Below are 22,612 nucleotides of genomic sequence, written 5' to 3' on the forward strand. Positions count from 1 at the left end.
CGAGACACTATAGACGACGCCCTGGCACCCACATATGCAGTGCCTATGACCGGATATTTCACACAGAAAGAGGACTATGCCAACACCGAAGGATAAAGCACTGAGGTTCCGACTAGTCGTCGTCAAGACTGACGGACTGCATGATGATGATGAAAATAAAATAATAATAAAGATGTTACTACTGCACACTATTACTACAACCACAACAACAACTACTACTACTACTACTACTACTAATGCTACTGCTACTACTACTACTACTACTAATAATAATAATAATAATAATACAGCAACTACAGCTATAATATTTATTAACTTACTTTTACAGATCCCATTCAGGAGCAAACGGACCATTTCACTGCTTTTATCTGACGCATAATTTGACAAAATGTGAAACATTTTTCCAGACGCGATAGATTCGATGACATATCGAGGGTTTGAACTGCCAACGTCAAAAACAAATATTTCAATTCCTTTTTCTTTGGCGATTTTCGCTTGTTGTATTACAAAGTTAGGATCACTAAATTTGCCTTTGAGGAAGATTACAGCAATTTTACGAGCATTGTTGCGGCCGCCATTTTTCCGTGTAAATGCATTAATTAGAAGATTGGAAACAAACGAGGACGACATTTCCGTTGTATAGGTTGCAAAACGATGTGAAATATGCTGAAAATTTTGACGATCCCTGTATTGGCGCAGTTGGAAATCTGGAAAATTTTAAAAACAATTATTTTTCTTCATTATTAATGACAAAACAACTGAGTCTGTAAGATGCAAAACCTTAAAGACACATAATTAATAATGGAACGTGACAAAAAATCTTTACATCGAATAAAAGTGTTGTTGGATCTCGTTTGACCTTATTGAAGCTGTAATTATTTTAATGGTCCTGTTTCCTTTGATGGTTTTATTGATTGAAAGTAGGGTTATCATTAGAGACGGGTGAATAAACGAAGGAAAAGAAATAAGCGTTAACGTAAAGGGCGATAGATTTAGAAAAGAGAAAGTAATGATAACAAGAAAAAATAATAAATAAAGTTTTTAAAAATGCCTTGAATTTCTTTGATTGTTATTATTTTAATGTTGGATGTGTGCATAATTTTTCTTCTGTATATATATATATATATATATATATATATATATATATATATATATATATATATATATATATATATATATATATATACAAGTTAGAAAAGCATTTCATCTAAAGCATGAAAATTGTTAAACAAAATGTTTGCCAAATACTAAATCATGAGAAATAAAAATAAAATAAAACACGTATTAGATAGGAACACACAAGGAACTCCCCCCTAACAAAAAAAAATGTTTATTTTATTGAATTATCAAAAAAAAAAAAAAAAAAAAGATTCATATTGCCAAATACTAAATCATGAGAAATAAAAATAAAAATAAAACATGTTTACTTTGAATCGATCAGAGTTAAAATATCACAGTTGTAATCGAACTTCACGAATGCTTGTACCTGCTTCGCACTGACATTAAGAAAAATAAGGCCATGTCTACTCTCACTCCTGATGATCTGTATGTGGAACCTATTATCTTCGTCTATGGAAAGCGCCTTGAAGTCGTAAAACAATTATCTACCTTATCAAATGATGGCACTCTTGATACAAAAATAAGACAGAGAATCAGCAAGGCATCAGACGCATTTGGAAGATTACAAGGTTGCTTTAAATCAATCAGAGTAAAAATATTACAAGTTAGAAAAGCATTTCATCCGAGGCATGAAAATTGTTAAACAAAATGTTTTTACTATAGGCTTTAAAAATAAAGGTACAAGATTCAATTTGAAATTTATTTATCTTCAAAGTGCACTTGTATACATTTTACAAAGTAAGGTATTAAATTTGTATACCTTACTTTGTAAAATTTATAAACGTACACTTTGAGGATAAATAAATTTCAAATTGAATCTTGTACCTTTATTTTTAAAGCCTATAGTAAAAACATTTTGTTTAACAATTTTCATGCCTTGGATGAAATGCTTTTCTAACTTTTATTGTATATTTTTAAGATTATATTTTATTTAATTTATTAATTTAGATTTTAAAAAAAATGAATGTGATTTTGCGTGTATTTATAAAAAACTCTCCTACTCTCTATTTCAGATTGCATTTCTTCTCACACCACAACTCATTTTTGCAACCCCCTCTTTGTATTATCACAGGTCTGAATATTCTCTCTGTTTTAATTCGTAATTCTCCTCACACCACAACTCTTTTTTGCAACCCCCTCTTTGTATTATTACAGGTCTGAATATTCTCTCTGTTTCAGTTTGTATTTCTCCTCACACCACAACTCTTTTTTGCAGCTCTCTCTTTGTCATACATGTCTGAATAATAGGAAAATCTTAATTTTTTTAACAAAAACTTTAAAATAACTTTTTTAGATGAAAATTTTTTCAACTTCTTTCAGAATAGAAAGTCTTTACAATTTAATAAGGAACATATTTCATATAGGTTTCATTAAAAGTATTCAGTAGATAACGATAAAAATAGAGATGAAAATTTCAAAAGGACTGTATAGCTGGTTACACTCAATAGTAGTCCTCGCCAGCGAAAATCTTTGCTATTGTTATTCTATTATTATTATTTAAAACATTTTGTGTCCTGCTCTTTCTCGCGAGGACTTATATATATATATATATATATATATATATATATATATATATATATATATATATATATATATATATAAGTGAACGGTTCTGTCTGTCTGTCTGTCTGTATGTCTGTCTGTGTACATTTCCCTACGCAATAACTCTGTCAATTTTTAGTCTATAGACTCGAAATTTGAAATACCGGGTACTGAGATTTGGGAAAATCGATGTGACGGGTGTCAGCCAGAAATTTGGCTGTTAAGGGGTCAAATTTCAACGATTTGACCTTTAAGAACTCGACCAAACTCCTCCGACAATTTTGGGTCTAGACACTTGAAATTTTAGATATAGGTTCCTTGAACCTGGATCTAACTTAATAAAGTTATTTGAGCCCGAAACTATAAATTTTAAGGGGTCATAATATGGGTCAAATTAAAAAAAATTTACTCTTTTTTTTTGCTCAGCATACACCTCCAAACACCTGGGCAACACCGGGCAACGCCGGGCTGAAATGCTAGTATATATATATATATATATATATATATATATATATATATATATATATATATATATATATACCAGACTCGATGGGCGGGTCACGTAGTGAGAATGGAGGATTATAGGATACCTAAGCAATTGTTTTATGGGGAGCTTGAATGTGGCAAACGACCCAATCACAAACCTCGGAAAAGGTACAAAGATGTAGTTAAGGGAAACCTGCGGGCACTTGGCATAGAAATAACAAGGTGGGAAGAGATAGCTGAAGACCGGGAAAGTTGGAGGCGCTACGTCTACGCGGGATGTGAGAATTTTGAGGTTTTGAGAGTTGAGCACGCCACTATAAAGCGAGCCTTACGAAAGCGAGAGGATACAGAGGACTTTGATCTCGACCCCGCGTACTCGTGCGGGATATGCGGCAGGGTGTGCCTGTCAAAGGCAGGCCTCAAGAGTCATGGAACTACGCACGCGGGACATGAACTGGGAGCACGGGAGGGAGGGGGCGGTCACCAACAAGGTTATCCTGCAGAATATGCGGCAAACTGTGCAGGCCGGGTGGGGCTATGTGGAATCATATGCGGACCTACTCACACGCCATCGTATCATGAGGGTTGGCCGTCTTCTGTAAAGAAGTGGCAGTCACCATATATATATATATATATATATATATATATATATATATATATATATATATATAGGCAACCTGTATTTATTTAGACATATATTGCATTATATTCATTATATTGTATTAAATGGCACGGAATGTCTCTGCTTGATTATTTTCGTTTTGATTTTTTCTAATTTTTGCTTTTTGTCGAATTTTTGCAAATAGTTCGTATGTTTTTTTCGTCGCGTTATTTAGAACAATATAATAGAATAAAAAAGGGACCTATAAAGATAATTGCAAAATCTCGACAAAACTGCAAAAAGGAAATACGGATTTTAAAAAAAATCAAATAGGAAATAATCAAATAGAGACACTGCGTGTATTTTAATATCTGTTTAAATATACACACACATACACACTTATACATATATATATGTGTATGTATGTATGTATGTATGTATGTATGTATGTATGTATGTATGTATGTATGTATGTGTTCACAATTTAATTTGTTGCTGGCTATCTTGCTCTTGCTTGTTGCTGGATCTCAACATTTTGAACCGAAAGAGAGACTTAGCTGTCGTACAAAGCTAAGACTCTGTAACATCATATTTGTATAGATACTCCCTCAGACATTTGGAATCATGGATTTTAAATGTCTGAGGGAGTGGCACTCGTCTGACAAGACCTTGCAATCATCATCATCATCATCATCATGTGTTCACATAATCTCATTTCAATGAATGTCATAAATTATAATAATATCCGATCTATGAAATTTGTTGAAAATAGAGTGAGAACATCCATAATATTTGTGCGAACGGATCCAGTTTGAAAATCTTTAAATGGTTAACCTGTTTTACAAGGGAGTCACCACTTATGTGGGCCCGAAAGCCACTCGAGGATAAGAGTTAATGAATGTAAGGTGGTAGTGTAGTAATTAATAATTATCGCTTCAATGACCCACAGAAATAAATATATATGCACATAAATATTTTTTTCCGTTTATCCTTAGTAGTGAATATGTTTCTAATCGATATACAGAATACACCCTGGAGATATATTTCAGCTAAAGAAAATAATAGTATTCAAACACTCGCTTCTAAAATGGGATTGCTTTTAAAAATGGGATTATTAATAATAACATCTATTAATAGCAACAATTTCTCGTGTTGCACTTTACATTTCTATAAAATGACGTAAATAAACCGCAATGTATACGTTGGGCGTTGTATATAAAATAATAAAAAACTATTTTAAACGCATTGTCTTTCTCACAGACTTAGCACTTGCATAAACCGATTTACCACTAGAAAATTAACAACTACGAAAAAAACTTAACTATATAACAGTGAAAAAAAGCATGAAAGGTTAATTTTATTTTTAAAAAGAATATGGGGATCATCAGCTCTATGGCATGTAACTATTTTTGTATATAGACAATGATGGTAGAATCATGAGATCACTATGGGCGGATGTTATAACATTTAAAAAAGATGTTAACATTTTAACGGAATTGGTCGCGGTTAAGACCGGCCGTGGGGTTTGTTCCTTGCTAATGGGTCCGGGTTCGAATCTTCCGACCGGCAATAATCATGCCATCCTGCACTGATGATTCTCGAAAGAATGAAACACTAGTCTGTAGGTACTTAAAATATTATTGCAATAATTATATATATATTGTAAGAAATTATTTCTCACATCCCAATTTACTCCTTGCAGAGGCAAAAGAATCCACAAATACAAAAGCCGTACCTTTCAAACTCAAAATTTATTCAAATGTAACAACAATGAAAGTTTATTGGTTCTGGTATTGTCCATTTGCAAAACGGTAGCCAGTTTTGCCTCTATTGCATAGAGCCAGTAATATGAACTCTTACTCTCGGAGTGGTAGTTAATTGTTCCTCGAAAGGATCCATGTTTGCTCATGGTAGACTCGGCGGGGACGTTGGCGCCTATCATTAGGCATACTGCGAGTCACTTCGGACTCTAGTTGAATTGAGATGAGATCCAATATTTGGTAAATAAAACGTGAAGGAATGTTCATTAACATCATCCTGTAATAAGGATAATTCCAGTAATATAAAATTGTCTTTGATTGTAGAGATGTGATCCATTGTTCACGAACAGTTTGGTGATTCAACATAAAGGAATTGACGTAGCTCCTTTCTTTCGTGTGAGTTGCTGGTAATTAGTCCATCCCTTTATCGAATCTCTGCGTTGACTGAAAAATAAAGCATGATACAAAAAGCGCGCCAAGCAAATCACCTGACACATCCAAAATTAACCAATGACGGCCGACCACTAAAATTCGTGGGCGGCTGAACAAAAAGAAATGGCGAATGTAAATGGAATTTCTCACAATATATAATATATATATATATAATATTATATATATATATATATATATATATATATAATATATATATATAATATTTCTTACTCACTTTTCTCGTCAGGACATGGTCCATTGATGACACCGATGCGTATTTTATTAAAATTCCAAAGGTCATGATAAATCATAGTTTCAATGAATCTTGTAACACTTCCAGTTCCTTTTATTCCCATCAAAACCGCATCGAAAATAAAGTTGATATCAATCTCTTGTCCACCACAAACTGGTTGTAAATAAAAGAAATGTATATTTATTTAAATTATTCAAATAAAAATCGCACATGTAATTTTATTGCAGAGAGATTAAAGGAATATGGAAAATAAGCAATGTCTATGAAACATAGAACTCACCGAAAAGCAAGCACCAGAAATTAATCACACGAATGAAATTATGAATGAGGACGAAACAAAAATAGAAACCTTGATAAACTAACTATAAAAAGTAAAAACTGTAAATAACGCCCAAATTAATATGAAATACAGAAGAAGAAAATATATATGAAAATTGAAGTAGAAAGACTAAATAAGAAATATAAAGAATTAAAACAAAGATATTAGCAAAACAAAAGATATTAGCAAATAGAGACACATCTAAACAGTATAAACAATATAAAATATTAGAAAACAAAAGATATTAGCAAATAGAGACACATCTAAACAGTATAAACAATATAAAATATTAGAAAACAAAAGATATTAGCAAATAGAGACACATCTAAACAGTATAAACAATATAAAATATTAGAAAACAATACAATGCAAATATTATAAAAATGTAAACGGAGGAATAATATACTGAACCCGGTATAAAACACTTATAGGGCAATATATGGAAAAAATATAAGATCACAACAGAACATTATTAAAAAATATTTTGATTTCTAAATATTTTAGATGAGGATAGATAATTTATACTCTAAGAGCCCGTGGCGTAAAGGATAATGCACTATTTCAATGAAAGTTCAAGTTCCCTTTAGGGAGTAATAAATAGGACAGAACATTGTTATAGGATATTATTTATTAAATCACGCAATTTACACATGGAACTCTAACGACAGTTGAGAAAAAAGCGGGAAGCTTAAGAGAAAGATATTCTTATTTATTTTCTTTTATTTTATATATTAATTGTTAATTATTTTTACACAAAAACGACACATACTTTTGTTGTTTTGTCCTCCCTGTCGGAAAGTTTTGTATGAATAGTAAATGTGGAGAATCTCTTGAGTACTTATTTCTATTTTTACTCCTGTTGCCATGCCATTAATTAATTAATTTATTTATATTTTTACTCCTGTTGCCATGCCATTAATTAATTAATTTATTTATATTTTTACTTCTGTTGCCATACCATTAATTAATTAATTTCTATTCTTACTCCTGTTGCCATGCCATTAATTAATTAATTAATTTATATTTTTACTCCTGTTGCCATGCCATTAATTAATTAATTTCTATTTTTACTCCTGTTGCCATGCCATTAATAAGAGTGCTATAGACAAACGTCTTAAACTGGCCTCGTGTTATCCACTTGATAGTCAAGAACCTAAACTTTGATGTAACTCCAAAAAAGACTATCCTGTCAGCAGGTGCAAAATACTTAGGCTGCTTTATTGCCATTTGGTGAATGGAGTATGGGCCACCTGTTGTTCCTTTGCGAATCTTACATTGGCTCAACTGTTTGCATAGACTATATCTCGATCAAAAGTTATCTTAAATCCTAAACAACTTTACATGCGCTTACGATTAGCACTTACAGTACAGCTTTCTTATTTGATCTATACTGTTCACACAACGACTTTGAGAGTATCGCGGAACAAATTGATCACATCCGAACAGTCCATCCCTCAGCCAACATTCACATCTGTGGATATTTCAACGTCTACAACATTGGATGGCTGGTCCACTGAAATACGACAGATTATGAAGGGGGGAGTCTGTCATGATTTCTACATTGCCTATTATCTAACACAGATTGTTGACGAACTCACTCGCGTTCTCGATGGTGTAGGCCAATTTGCAAACGTTTTAACTATTTACAACCTGTCCTGAACTGTAACTCATCCTCCGTTACGTCTTCAATAGGATATTTTAATCACTCGGTTGTCTCAATTAAGATTAAGTCTAAGTAATCAGTCCTCATGTGTCCCGGTCTCGCTACTCAAAAGCCTACTGGGACAGTTTCCGTACGTTCATATCAGATATGCCCCTATGCCTCGTGATTAAAACAGATGTGTTCTCGATAGTATACAACTTTGTGGATATATTAACTATTGTCATAGATAGCTGTACACCCTCTAAAATGTCAACTCAAACCAAATAGCTAACCAAGGTATAACCTTGAAAGTGCCTCTGCTATTGCAAAACTCAATTAACAATTTCATTGCTGTATGCTAAACAGATGATCAGAAATTAAAGCTGCCTATATGTCTATTAGGAATCACTGCAAAATGGTTATTGAAAGCGCGAGAGACTTTTGTCTTAACTCTGGTTCGATTAGCAAAGACTGTAGCCAGTCGGCTACCATAAACCGCGTGAAATAACGTTGAATTTAAACATTTTAATTTTAAATGTCCTTTACGTTAGTCAGACAGTGATCTAATCGTTATACGATGATCTATGCATCTTGGAGATATATATATATATATATATATATATATATATATATATATATATATATATATATATATATATAATAGGACAACAAGAGAATGAAATGAAGACACAAAACTATATATAGGTAGATATAGAATGGATCATTTATTGAATAATGGAATACAGGAAAAATTTGGGGGATAGAAGGGACTCTTTATGTCAGGGCATTTCAAAGCCTAACGCTTCTCATCAGAAGAGTAGAGAAGGTGCTAGGTAGCATGGTGGGAATGCGGCGTCTAGCGTAAGGTTCGTTAGGGATGAAAAAGATTAATTTTTGATTAATTTGGTGTGGGGAGTTGGACATAAATTAGATGTAAAATGTAATATGAAAAAAAATTAAATATAATGTTACCAATAGTTGTGATAAAATTAAATAACAAATTACTGTTAATGACAGTTAAGATGGAGATAATAGTAGCAATTATGATCAATTACGTTCGATTATAAACTATACTTTTGGATCTCTCGGAGATTAATACTACTACATAAGCAGTTATGGCAATTCGATGGACCTGTACCTCGTGTTCATAAACGAAAAAGTATGTATTCAACTTTCTAGGCCTGGCCTGTCTATATAAACATAAATTTGATGGCCTTCTAATCGAACTTCAGGAAGTTTGAAGTTTTTTAAGTGGACGCTTTAAATTTACCGTTCCCAGTGGACAATCCTTTAATTTAATCCTACGAGCCTTTGTTCGCCGAGCATTTACACTTCCCCAGCTTATTATACATCCATTTTTTTTAATACGGATATATGTATATATATGCGTATATATGTATGTATATATATATATATATATACTCTCTATTTTACTTTATTTATACGAGTCCACTCACCCCTCACCCCTAAACCCCATTTCTTGCTATTTTAACCCCCCTCCCACCTGTCTGTATCCGTTTCTTTTACGCACCGCTAATAATTTAATATTAACAGTACTTACATTATTATTATTGGTAATGGTTGTGGCGATGTTTGGAGGTGGTGGTAGAAGCATTATCATTATTATTACTGCACTGTTTTTTACGCTATTATCATTATTATTATTATTATTATTATTATTATTATTATTATTACTGCTTTTATCATCATTATTATTATTATAATCTTCATTAAAATTGATATCATTATTATAACTCCCGTAATTGCACCATAATTTCTGCTATTATCTCCATCTTAACTGTCATTAACAGTAATTTGGAATTTAATTTTATCACAACTATTGGTAACATTATATTTAATGTTTAAATTTAATGTTTACTTTTAATTTTGCCTTTATTTTTATTTTATTTATTTTATTATATTTTTCTTAATATTAAAAAATTTTTTTTTTCATATTTAATTTTACATGTCCAACATTATTATTACTACTATTACTATTATAATTACCCTACTATTATTTGGTATATTTTTACCATTCTCATTAGTAGCTATGGTTCCCTTACTCCCCCATTTTAATATCAATATGTATACTTAACCTTTTACATCAAGTTATTCGCACTCATAGTCATTGCCACCCTAATCTCCAATCGCCTCCTTATGATCATACTCCCTATATCATAACAGTAGAAACTTATAAATATATTGCAACATATTACCTTCCAGTTGTACAACCTTACATAACCCTCCCCCCACCAAATTAATATAAAATTACCCGCTCCATAGAAAATAGACACCCCATAAACCGTTAAAATAAATCACCACACAGCAGCAATACACCCCCTATTCAACCATAACACATTTACCCCTTAATATCAATACTATGTTAAAGACAATTTATATTCTTATATATCATACTATATATAATAAGCTTCTCCTTATTTATTTAGAATTCATTAAAACTTCCCCCAACTCTCTAAAATTCCTCTTAATCTTTTTCATCCCTAACGAACCTTACGCTAGACGCCGCATCCCCACCATGCTACCTAGCACCTTCTCTACTCTTCTGATGAGAATCGTTAGGCTTTGAAATGCCCTGGCATAAAGAGTCCCTTCTATCCCCCAAATTTTTCCTGTATTCAATTATTCAATAAATAATCCATTCTATATCTACCTATATATAGTTTTGTGTCTTCATTTCATTTTCTTGTTGTCCTATTGTGTAAGCTCCAATAATTATTGTTGAGCTTGGCATTATCCGGATAAGTCTCCTTTTGTGGAATTGATCTTTCTCTTTTCTCTTTTACTTAAAGCTATATATATATATATAAATATAATAATACTATTATACTTTTATATGCAAAATCCGATCCTGCATTTTGCTAATTCCTGCCCTCTGATGAGAAGGAGAGTATTTCCTCGAAACTCCGCGGATTAAGGACTATCCACTTATCTTGGGTTTCCTTTTTTAAAATTAAATATGTTTTTAACTCTTTTTCAAGATGTCTTTTAACATGTTTTATTAATCATTTGTTCATATATATATATATATATATATATATATATATATATATATTATATATATATATATATATACGACAGTATAAATTTATGCGTAAACTTTAAGTATTTACTTCAAGAGTGCTCAATACGTAGGTAGAGCTAGTTAATAAGTTAAGTTACTATATATATATATATATATATATATATATATATATATATATATATATCGAAGATATTTCCAGAGTTATGACAAATCATTGGCGTGTTAAGCATTTGGTCCTGACAGAATTCCAATCATTGTACTCAAAACATTTCAACCGAAACTAGTTCTTATACTAACAAAGTTCGTCGAATATTGTATTAGGGAAAGATGCTTCCTAACAACTTCGGAAATATCGGCAGTATGACCCGTATTTAACAATACGGGGAATCGGTCGTTTGAATCTCAGTAGTTAAAACAACCTTCAACAACTTCCCCAACTCTTTATCCGAGCGTAAAACTAGACGAAGATTTCATGAGCCGAATTTCTTCCCTGGTACTCTCCGTCTACAGAACGCAGTATCGATTGTCTGCTTTCCGGATCATAACACCATGATCCTTTTCATATCTCATGTGAATTAATGTAGATTGATTCGTCCTCTTAGATTATCTAGCCCAACGTAAGCTGAACCAGATCGATCATGTTGTCTCGTTGTCTGCCTAACACTTAACCCTCATCCTAGAGTCGTCTTCCAAGTTAAGAAGTTATGTGTATGCATAAAACACTATATAAAGACATATATATATATATATATATATATATATATATTATGTATCTATATAAAATTTTATATGAATATTTTCGGTATTTCCTTTGATGGTACTAATACTACTACTACTACTACTACTACTACTAAAAGTAAGAATGACAACAATAACAAAAATAACAATCATGATTTTATAATAATTAAAAAATAAACACATACATAGCATATAATGTCAATAAACACGCAAATTAAAACAAGTCTCCAATGACAAATAAATGAAAAATATTCCTCAATAAGACTACAAAGAAACAGGTGCACGCGCGATTATTATAAATGGATGCGTGAGTAAATAAGAATGTGGCTTGATTGTCACATTTTTTACTCGCTATTATTTACCTCCTCTCACCGCTTCCCGACCCCCGAATCCTTTCTCAATGGAATGAATTTTAAGTTTAACCACGAAAAAGTTATTTATTTTTGGCCCCTGTTTAATCTGGTCTGCACAAAACAATAGTTTTTAAATGTAAATAACGATCACTCTCTTTCGCAGATTAAAGGAACATTATTCGGCTATACTAAATACCTGTCAGTCGCACTAGGTTACGCTTTAACACATGCTAACATCTGCACGTAAATATATTTCTGACATTCGTTAAATTACGCATATTTTCTTTACAATGAAATGAAAGTAGTTTTAGTGTAGCGTTCCTTTTTTTCGGGGTTTTTCATTTTATTTCAATAAATATATACTCACGTTCTATTTACGATTTTATTTTTAAAAAGTTTTCATCTATTAAAATCATAGAGATACCGTCTATATAGAGTGAAATTTTAAAAAAGCTGCATAAAAAGGAAACATTTTACAATAAACATATACTCACATTCTTTGTACGAGTTTGTTGCTCTGGGTCCGTATGGTCCGAAACGTGTAGGTCTTGTATATGAGTAGGCTGAAATTTTAAAAAAAAAAAAAGAAAGAAAACGATTTCTATGAGAAACTACTTACTTGTTCTTTAACTCGTTACTTACTTTATTGATATTGCCATCATATATGATGTCCATCCATCGCTTGAGAAGATGACCGTAATCATGCAATTGTTCTCTGGGTTTGAAGATGGCTTGTTAGACCGATTCGAGCTCTAAAGTATTTCACACATGTTCGATACCAATGGGATAATTCTGTATTAGAGATCTTGATTGGTCTTTCTTTTCTAATGTCACGTTTTCTCTCGCGTTTTTCATTGCGTGCAGATTCAGCAATTATAGCCATTTTGTGAGATTCGGCATGCCAGGAATATCTGTCTTGTTAGTTTTTCCCATGAGATAGAATACAAATCGAACTGTTTGAGGGAGACCTTACCTTCAGATTGTCCTTGAACCGTTTCTGCTGTCCTCCTGCGAATCTTTTTCCTTTGAACAGTTCACCGTAAAGGAGCTGTTTTGGGAGACTTGAATCACATATATGGCATATATGAAAGCACCGAGAGCTTTATTTTTCGTTTTTCACTTTCCTCAATAAATTGCAATTTGTAATTACATAATTTAATATTGTCATTTAATCAAATCCGGACATTAATTCTATCATAATTGGAACATTTTTGATATGTTTGAGGAGATTCATACATTCATGTCCATCTTAAACTAATTCCAAACTGTGATAATATCAAGAACTAAGCTAATTGTATCGTAATTAGAAAATGCTCTATTTTTTTCTCAGGCGAGGTCATGATGATTATATTTTAAAGTCTATTAGTTTGCAGAGAAGAGAAGACAGGCCTCACTAGATGTTGGTTTTGTTCTCTGAAGTATTTGGACTGAAAGGAAAATTTTGATAGTCGGCAAGAGCAAAATGCACACCCACCTAGATTTGTTTGCTTGCCTACTTATTTATTCTTAGTAAGTTAATTAGTTAACAGAATACTAGTTAATCGCACGTGTAAGGTACTTCTCCCCCTTTTTCAGTACAAATTAATAAATAGTCTGAAGATGCGCCAATTTCGTTTTTTTTATATTTTTTTATGGAAATCGTTCCATATAAATCATGAAACCACTTGATGAGAGGAACTAAAAGTTTACCACCTCAAAGTCAAAAGAGTAGACGACGATAATAAGAAAATGCTCTTTTTTTCTCGGGCGAGGTCATAATAATTATATTTTAAAGTCTATTAGTTTACTCAGTTTGCCCAATAATGTAAGGATTGTTTAAATAAGTTTTAAGTAAGTTATTACTCATTAGCAATAAAATTAAATTCAGTCTTTCATCGTTTCAATTTTTTTTTTCAATCAGTTTCATTTTGTCGGAGGAGAGGGATAGTTTATTAAAGGGCGTTCCGCTATACATTAACATCTCTGTCGATAACCACTTTACAAAAATGTTTATTTAAGTGTTAGATGAAAGTACAGACTATATCACCTTCCCTGTATAAGTATCGAAAGATTTACTGTCCGTTTTTTTATTTTCCTCAATCTATATAATATTCAATAGAAAATTGATGCTATAATAATACATACGCAATTTGAATAAATTAAAATATATTGTTTAAGCGTATTGTAGGACCGGTTAACGCCGGGCGTCTAGTTAGTATATCTGAATATAAATACGACAGCGTTTGTGTTATTTTGTGTGTCATATGATTACACCTTCAAATCTGTTAGGTTGCTCTGTTACTCCAATAATTTAAGATTTGTAAATAATTTAATACTAATTAGCAAAAGTTAGCAAGACAATTAAATGCATTCGAGTTTTCTTCGTTTCAAAGTATCACTACCGCTTTCTTCGGGGGACGAGGGCGGATAATTTCTTAAAGAACTTTCCGCGATACATTAACATTTCTGTCTATAACCACTTTACAATACAGTTTATTTAATTGTTAAACGAAAGTACAGAATGGGGTACCTTCTCTGTACATTTATTGTTTTGTGTGGGGGGAAGGTATCGTTTCGAGAAGAGATTTCCTCGAAAAAATACGATTTATTTTAAAATATTTATCATTTGAAAATATGTAATGTTTTTTTCTCAGTTTCCCCAATACATTACAATTTGTAATTATATAACTTATTACTGCTATTTAATCGAATTCCATCATAATTTGAAAGTGCCAAATTTTGTTCAGAGATTCATACAATTACACTTTCAATTGTGTTCGGTTGTTCATTTCCCCAAAAAATTTCCGATTGGTAAATAATGTAAATCTCATTGTGCTTACATAAAATTGTGGACTGCATAAACACTAGCATTATGCACAAACATGCGAGTCCATCTTAATAGTAATCTATTGACTGCTGAATTTGCCTCCATACTTATAAAAATTGGTGATGGTAAGATTCCAGCAATCAAATATAGTTATTACTCTAGGTATTGGATCTATTGCTTCAGATCTCACAGAACTTAGTAATAAAGTTCATCTAGGTATAGTTGAAAACAATATCAGAGAGAGCAATTGTAGCTCCTAAATATGACATTCAATCAGCAATTACTTAACGAAATTATAGGTACGGAATTAAATTTCAGTTCTCTAGATTCGATGATGTCATGTACAATATCTTACAGATATTTTATATTCTTTAGAATTACCTTATATGCGACCACGAATATTAAAACTGAAAGTTGGATACCCAGTTATGTTACTCCGCATTATTGATGCACCACTAATATGCAATTGAACAAGATTGTGTATGAAACTCATGTAACCTCATGTGATAGAAGCCATCATATTAACTGGTGTGATTGACATTTATTCCAAGAATACCCATTATTACATCAGATTCTGCAATTCGATTTCAGTTCCCAATTAAATTGTTTTGCCTTAACAATAAACAGGTACAATTATTGGCAGTGGTTGGTCTCAATTTAGCTTGACATTGCTTTAGTAACTGTCAGTTTTATGAACGATGTTCACAGGTTGTCTCTTCACAATGTCTACATATATTAGTACTAGAAGATACGACAACGAATATTGCGTATCCAAGAGCTTTATACATATAACAACGAAGCCAATGCTACGTTCCATAAAACACATTCGCTTTCATAAAACATTACGTCACTTCATATTTACATGTACTTTAAATCCATTATTCCAAAATAGATTCTAAAACAGATTCTTCTATTTCTAATAATATCAGATTATTGTCATATCTATACTTATCTAAACACTTTTCATTAATGATAAGTAGGGCTATGACAACAGCATATTCTTTCCATTAGTTTTGACATCTCGAGTTTTTATCCGTTGATATCTTATATGCTTTTATATAGAGTAGTGTGGTTCTCTGCTCATTAACTGTGTATAACTGTGTCGGATATATACTCGAGAGTTAAAACAATGATAAGAACATTCGCTTTTCATAGCCCTAATGATAAGTATAAGGCAAGTTAACATTTTTATAAAATCCTATTTGTCACTTAAATTTTTACCTCCAAACATATGACATTTTTTAACAACTATTTATTACTTATAATTAAATTACCATTTTTATAAAATACTTATAATTAAAACGGTCTTTAAGTGTTGGTAAATAATATTTTGGTCACCTTCACTACCATACAATATTTTTTCAGAAAATTTTCTACCATAAAATATTATTTACATTTGTTTTCAGGTGTTTTGGCAAAACGATTCTGCCGATAACTCTCATGTCACAATGAGTAAAACTGGTGAAGAAATGTAAAACATAGAAAAACAGTTTTACCGTATAAATAGATGGTGGTATCGCACATAGGCATACACACAGATGCATAACAGAGCTGAAAGAGAGAAACAGACCAAATACCAAGGTCTCATGTATGATATGAAAAGAAACTGGAACCTAAAGAGGATATCGATCATACCAGTTATCATAGGTGCCACAGGACTTATGAAGAAGAACCTGAAGTCCTACCTAACTAATATTCCTGGTGAACCAAGTGCAAAAGCGATTCAGACAATTGCACTTAAGGGAACAGCGAGGATACTAAAAAGAGCTCTCGGTTGGTTTCAATAAAAAAGCGGGGCAATGTTGGCAGCTGGTTTGGCTGCCCCATACCCGGCATTACAATCTTCAAAGGAAGAAAAATAAAAAAAATTTAAAAAAATGCATAAAACATCATAATGACTGATATAGACGCATATAGACGCAGATTTTCCGATCATGTATATGTATATAATAAAGTAAAATCGATTTTCGCATCACATTTTCATATAATAAAATAGTAAGAAAAACCATAACATATACTAATTTATTTCTGTATCAAAATTAGGTAAACCCCCGTACATGCTTTCAAAAGTAATATATTAATTTCGTCTTTCAATAGTAATTATATTTTCCGCGAATGAAGAATCCAAAAAGAATTTGGGTATTTTTACTTGTTGTTATTTATCTACATTCACCGCTTTCTGAACACTGAATCCTTCCTCAATAGAATAGAATTAATTTTAAATCAGGTAAATATTTCTGTTTTGTCTCGCATAACATTGTATACACACAGAATTAGCTTTTAAATGTAAATAACGATCGCTTCCTTTTTGAAGATAAATGCCTGTAACTATCTTTACTGCACTACCCATCTTTTTATTAAATTTCGATAAATATACCATCACGTTCTTAATACGATTTTACTTTTAAAAAGATTTAATCTGTCACAAACATAGAGGTTCCTTCTATACAGAGTGGCAATACAATTAAAAGCGCGTTTACAATAAAACACTTTACAATAAATATATACTCACGTCCTGTGTGCGAGTTTGTGAATCTGGGTCTGAATGGTGTGAAACGATTTCTTCTTGTATATGAGTAGGCTGAAAAAATACAATTTCTATGAGAATCGACATATTTGTTCTTTGAGGATGCCATAACATCTCATCATTAGTAAATTGTGTTAAACAGCCAGTTTTTAACTTATTGCATACTTTACTGATATTACCATCATATATTCTCCACTACATATAAATATGTGTGCATTGTGATGTTTTCCATTTCTAATAGTAATGAAGTAATAGTTTGAATGAATGAACAAAACCAGTATCTACACATTCAGTAAGCTTAATTGAATATTTATTGCTCATTTCAATTCATAAAGTTCTTATTTGCTTTTGAGTAATTGTATTAATACTTAATGTGTGTTAGTATATCTTCAATTGAATGTTTCGTTGTTTGTTTTGCGTGTTCTGAAACGTATTATGTATAAAAATGCACGTGCGTCTGATTTTAATTGCTTGAAGCACACGCAACCATGCCGCGTTTGTGTTACATAATCTGTACCTGTTATTGAATTGTTTCACGTAAAATAAAATCTAAATTTAGAAAAACATCAAATACATTTTAAAATGTAAATAAATCCATACTTAATGACTGAGTGTGTCAGTTTTGGAATTTGTCATCGCAAGAATGTCAAGAATGTTTCGCGTTTTAATAAAACTAAGCACTTATACGTGTCTCCAAATATATGTTTATTTCGTATTTAAAAATTATATGGTCAGTAGATAATTGTACTCTCACAAAGCACATCCTAAGAGAAAATGGGGGCTGGTATTTTTACTCACTATTATTAACTTACCTTCACCGCTTCCCGAACACCGAATTTTTCTGAGTTGGATGAAATTTAAATGTAATCACGAAAATATATTTATGTTTATCCTCCTTAATATTGCCTGTATAAAACAATAATTTTTAAATGTAAATAACGATCGTGCCCTTTCACAGATTATTCTCATTACCTGTTACTTGAATTTTCTGTAAACATTATTACGTTTTAACGAACAGATGGACGCATGCAGTCACACATAATAATATCTGCATGCACACATCTATGTAATTTATGACATTCATTAAATTATTCCCCCTAAAAGGTCGTATTTTTACTTTCTATTATTAACCTGTATTCTCCGATTCCCGAATATCGAATTTTTTTCTCAATAGTATAGAATTTAAGTTAAATCAAGAGAAGACTATTTACTTTTGTCCTTCTTAATATGTTCTAGCGTGGGTGCATAGACTGCGATGACAGAGACGTTGTGGATAACTCCTTTTAGCCGAATTCGGGCAAGACGAGGGGAAATAGGTTCCCAATCCAAAAGAGATTTTTGTGCGCGGTCACTCAGAGCGATTCCGACGCCATACACTCCTGAGTTGTCCGTTACCCCACTGTGATAGAGGTGGTAGGAAGTATCTTCTTGTGGTACCTTGATGGATTGGTGACCACTGTCCGGTAATCTGACCTCAGACAAGCATGCGACGTCCACCTTGTATTGGTGTAGAGAGCGCACCGTTAGGGCTTGTGCCGCCTCAGATCTCAGGGTTCGGACGTTCCAACAGGCGAAGAAGTAGTTCTGTCTTCTTCGAAACATTCCGGCTTGCAAATTTAACACTTGTTCCACCGGGTGAACAAGCGCGTCGGCTCCCGCGTACGCCGTAGTAGGGTCCGCAGTTGTATAATTGTGCATATTTCTCATGAAGTTTCTTGGCGGTAGTAACCACAGGCGGACGCCAGTCGCAAGTGTACACTGTGGGTGTGTGCCCAGGAACGGATATCCTTGCCGCTGATGTCAACAGACGCAGAGGGATAGTCCGACCATGGAGCCGCCGATTATCGACAGTCGTTCCATGAGTTTGAAGACAGGTTGCCGCAAGTTCCTTGCAGACGCAGACTATCACCAGGCGCCGCCGGTTTCTGGCAGACGCAGCTGGATTTAAGAGCAGACGAACAGTTATAGCGCTGAACACTCGCTTGCATTCCCGCTCATTCGGTGTTAACCGGTCTCGCGACGTGGACGCATGGGCGTGAATTTGTCTGTCAGAGGTTATAAGTGACACACGCCTTATGGAACCATTTTATAGAGCAGTGGGGGCTCATACCCATATGCCCAGCTCCGGCATAACAGACCATTTGAGCCGACGCTATAAAGGATACCTTCTACAACGAATTACAAGCTGCTGTCAACGAAACCCCCGCCGGCGACATGCTTGTCATAGCAGGTGATTGGAATGGCAGAACTGGCAAGGCGGATGCTCAAACAAGATCTACGCTGGGCCCATTTGGCGTCGGGAATCGCTGTGCCAATGGCGAACGTATCATTAACTTCGCGATGAACAATCACCTCATTGTCTCCAATACGAAGTTTCAGCATCCAAATCATCATCTGGTGACGTGGTACTCGAATGACGGTGTCACGGCGAACCAGATAGACTACATTTTGATGCGCAAACGCTGGGTAAGCAATATGCGTGACTGCCGCGCTTACAGAGGTGCTGAAACAGGAAATACCCATAGATCGGACCATGTCCTTATTAGAGCCAAGCTCACAATGCGACTGAAGGCCAACAAACACGTTTCCCGCCAAAAACGTCTTGATATCATGAAGCTGAAAGTGGACGACACTGCGACTCAGTTTCGACTGGACCTACGCAACCGATTCAATGGTTTACAACCAGAAGAATCGGTGGAAGATATATGGAAAGCACTCAAAAAGGACGTCACTGAAGCAGCAGCCAACACCGTGGGTTTCACAAAGCGTCGTCAAAAGGACTGGATCTCAAGTCGAACGGTGAAATTGGGTGAGGAGGCTAAACGTGCCAGACTCAACGGAGATGCGAACTATCGTCGCCTTCGCCGAGAAACAACGCACTCTGCCCGCAACGACCGCAATGTCTACTGGCACAATATCGCAACTGGCATGGAACATGCGGCCTCGGTAGGGGACTCCCGCAAGTTATATCAACTATTGAAGTCCAGCACACAGACGAGGTCATCCGTGAGCGAATCCATCCACAACAGTGGAGGTGAAAGCATTACTGAGCTAAACGCACGATTGGATCGGTGGCACGAGCACTTCCGTGAACTCCTGAACCACCAGCCTCCACCTACAATACCAGGTCAAAACACCCCCACCGCTGCAGATCTCTACGATTGCTCGTCGGATACCCCCAGCCATGAAGAAATCAGAGCCGTCATTGCCAAGTTGAAGAATAACAAAGCTCCAGGCGAGGACGGTATCCCGGCTGAGGTCTACAAGACCGGAATCGATGAATTAACCCCTCGCCTACACCAGCTGATTTCTGACATTTGGAATAGTGGGGAGATTCCCCAAGATTGGAGTGACGCCATCCTTCTTCCCTTTTTTAAGAAGGGTGACAAACGGACATGTAATAACTACAGAGGCATCAGCCTTATAGATGTCGCTGCCAAAGTCTTCACTATCCTCATTCTAAGACGGTTTCAATACGAAAGGGACAGAAGGACTCGTCCTAACCAATGCGGATTTCGACCTGGCCGCGGATGCGTCGACCAAATATTCACGCTGAGGCGAGCCTTGGAACAGCGCTGGTGCTACCAACAGCGTACAATCGTATGCTTTATCGACTTCGCTGCCGCTTTTTCGGTCGACCGCGGTACCCTGTGGAGAGTGATGGAAGCAGATGGTATCCCCCCGAAGCTACTCAACTTGATCAAGGCCTACTACCATCGGACTCGCATGCGTGTCCGCTGTTATGGCCAGGACTCATCTTTCTTCAACGTTAGCAGTGGTGTCCGCCAGGGATGCGCGCTCTCGCCCACCCTTTTCAATTACGCTATTGATTGGATCATGGAGCAGGCGCTGCCTGGATATCCTGGCGTTGTGGTGGGGCGTAACTTTCATCTCACCGATTTGGACTACGCGGACGATATTGCGGTTCTCGGGGAGAGCTACAGAGACATACAGACAGTGCTGAACCGAATCCAGGAGAAGGAAGCTGCCATCGGCATGAGAATCAACGCCAGCAAGACGAAGATTCTATCGGCTGGCATCCCCCAAGCAGAAAGGTCCTCCGTCCCTCTCAACGTGGAAACCCTCAAGGAGACGGATAGCTTCAAATACCTGGGCTGCCCGTTCATTGATACCGGTCAAGGCATGAATGAGATTGAAGCGCGCATTAATGCCGCACGAGCTGCCTTTTGCTGACTCCAAAGGCGATTATGGTCACGGCCTGAAATACGTCTGAGGACAAAAATACGAATCTACCAGGCCCTCGTCCGCTCAATACTTTTGTATGGATTTGAGACCTGGCCCATACGGAAAGCGGATCTGCGACGCGTAGAAGTTTTCGACCACTACAATCTCCGCCGCATTCCCCATGTCTGTCCCTTGGATTTCGTCGCCAACAAAGAAGTCCAGCGTCGCTGCAATCTCCAGGCAATTACTGACCTACTGCGGGCCCGACGCCTTCGATGGTTCGGCCATGCCTCTCGCTGTGATGCAGGGGTCTTTATCCACGAGGCTATGTCTCCACGTCCTCTACTTTAAAAACGTGTCGGTGGCCAGCTAAGAACGTGGCTCGGGACTATCAAAGCCGACGCTGAGCTTATTTCGGGCCCGCTCATCTATGGCCTGTCTCGTTGGAGACGTGACTGGCTATTGCTCACTCGGGATCTTGCCTCCGATCGCCGGGCTTGGGCCGCAGCGGTACGAGATGTGCATCTTCATGAAGCCGACTCAACTCCTCCAGGGTGAATGTCGTTTCAAGTACAAGTACAAGTTCTTAATATGTTCTTTACAAAAGAACATATTTTAATTTAAATGTAAATAACGATCACATCCATTCGCAGATTAATAACGATCGTGTCCTTTTGCAGATTAAGGAAACTTTATTCATCCATTGTTACTTGCATGTTATGTAAGCATGGTTACGTTTTAACGAACAGATGGACGCATGCATTCACACACAATGTCATCTGCATGCACACATATATGACATTCGT

General features: G+C 34.9%; 1 protein-coding gene across 1 annotated transcript in view; it reads right to left on the reverse strand.

Moving 5' to 3' along the window:
• LOC145268402 (collagen alpha-6(VI) chain-like) overlaps positions 1-22,612 on the reverse strand; it is a 110,579-nt gene that overhangs the window by 41,956 nt on the left and 46,011 nt on the right. The window contains exons 11-14 of the mRNA XM_080123963.1: positions 17,607-17,675; positions 12,783-12,851; positions 6,176-6,346; positions 321-707 (exon numbers count right to left, since the gene is read on the reverse strand). Coding sequence (XP_079980089.1) covers positions 321-707; positions 6,176-6,346; positions 12,783-12,851; positions 17,607-17,675 — 696 coding nt within the window. The remainder of the gene's footprint in view (positions 1-320; positions 708-6,175; positions 6,347-12,782; positions 12,852-17,606; positions 17,676-22,612) is intronic.

The sequence above is a fragment of the Euprymna scolopes genome, chromosome 43 (genome assembly GCF_053919585.1).
Source record: "Euprymna scolopes isolate OS-2025 chromosome 43, ASM5391958v1, whole genome shotgun sequence".
Lineage (NCBI taxonomy): Eukaryota > Metazoa > Mollusca > Cephalopoda > Sepiida > Sepiolidae > Euprymna > Euprymna scolopes.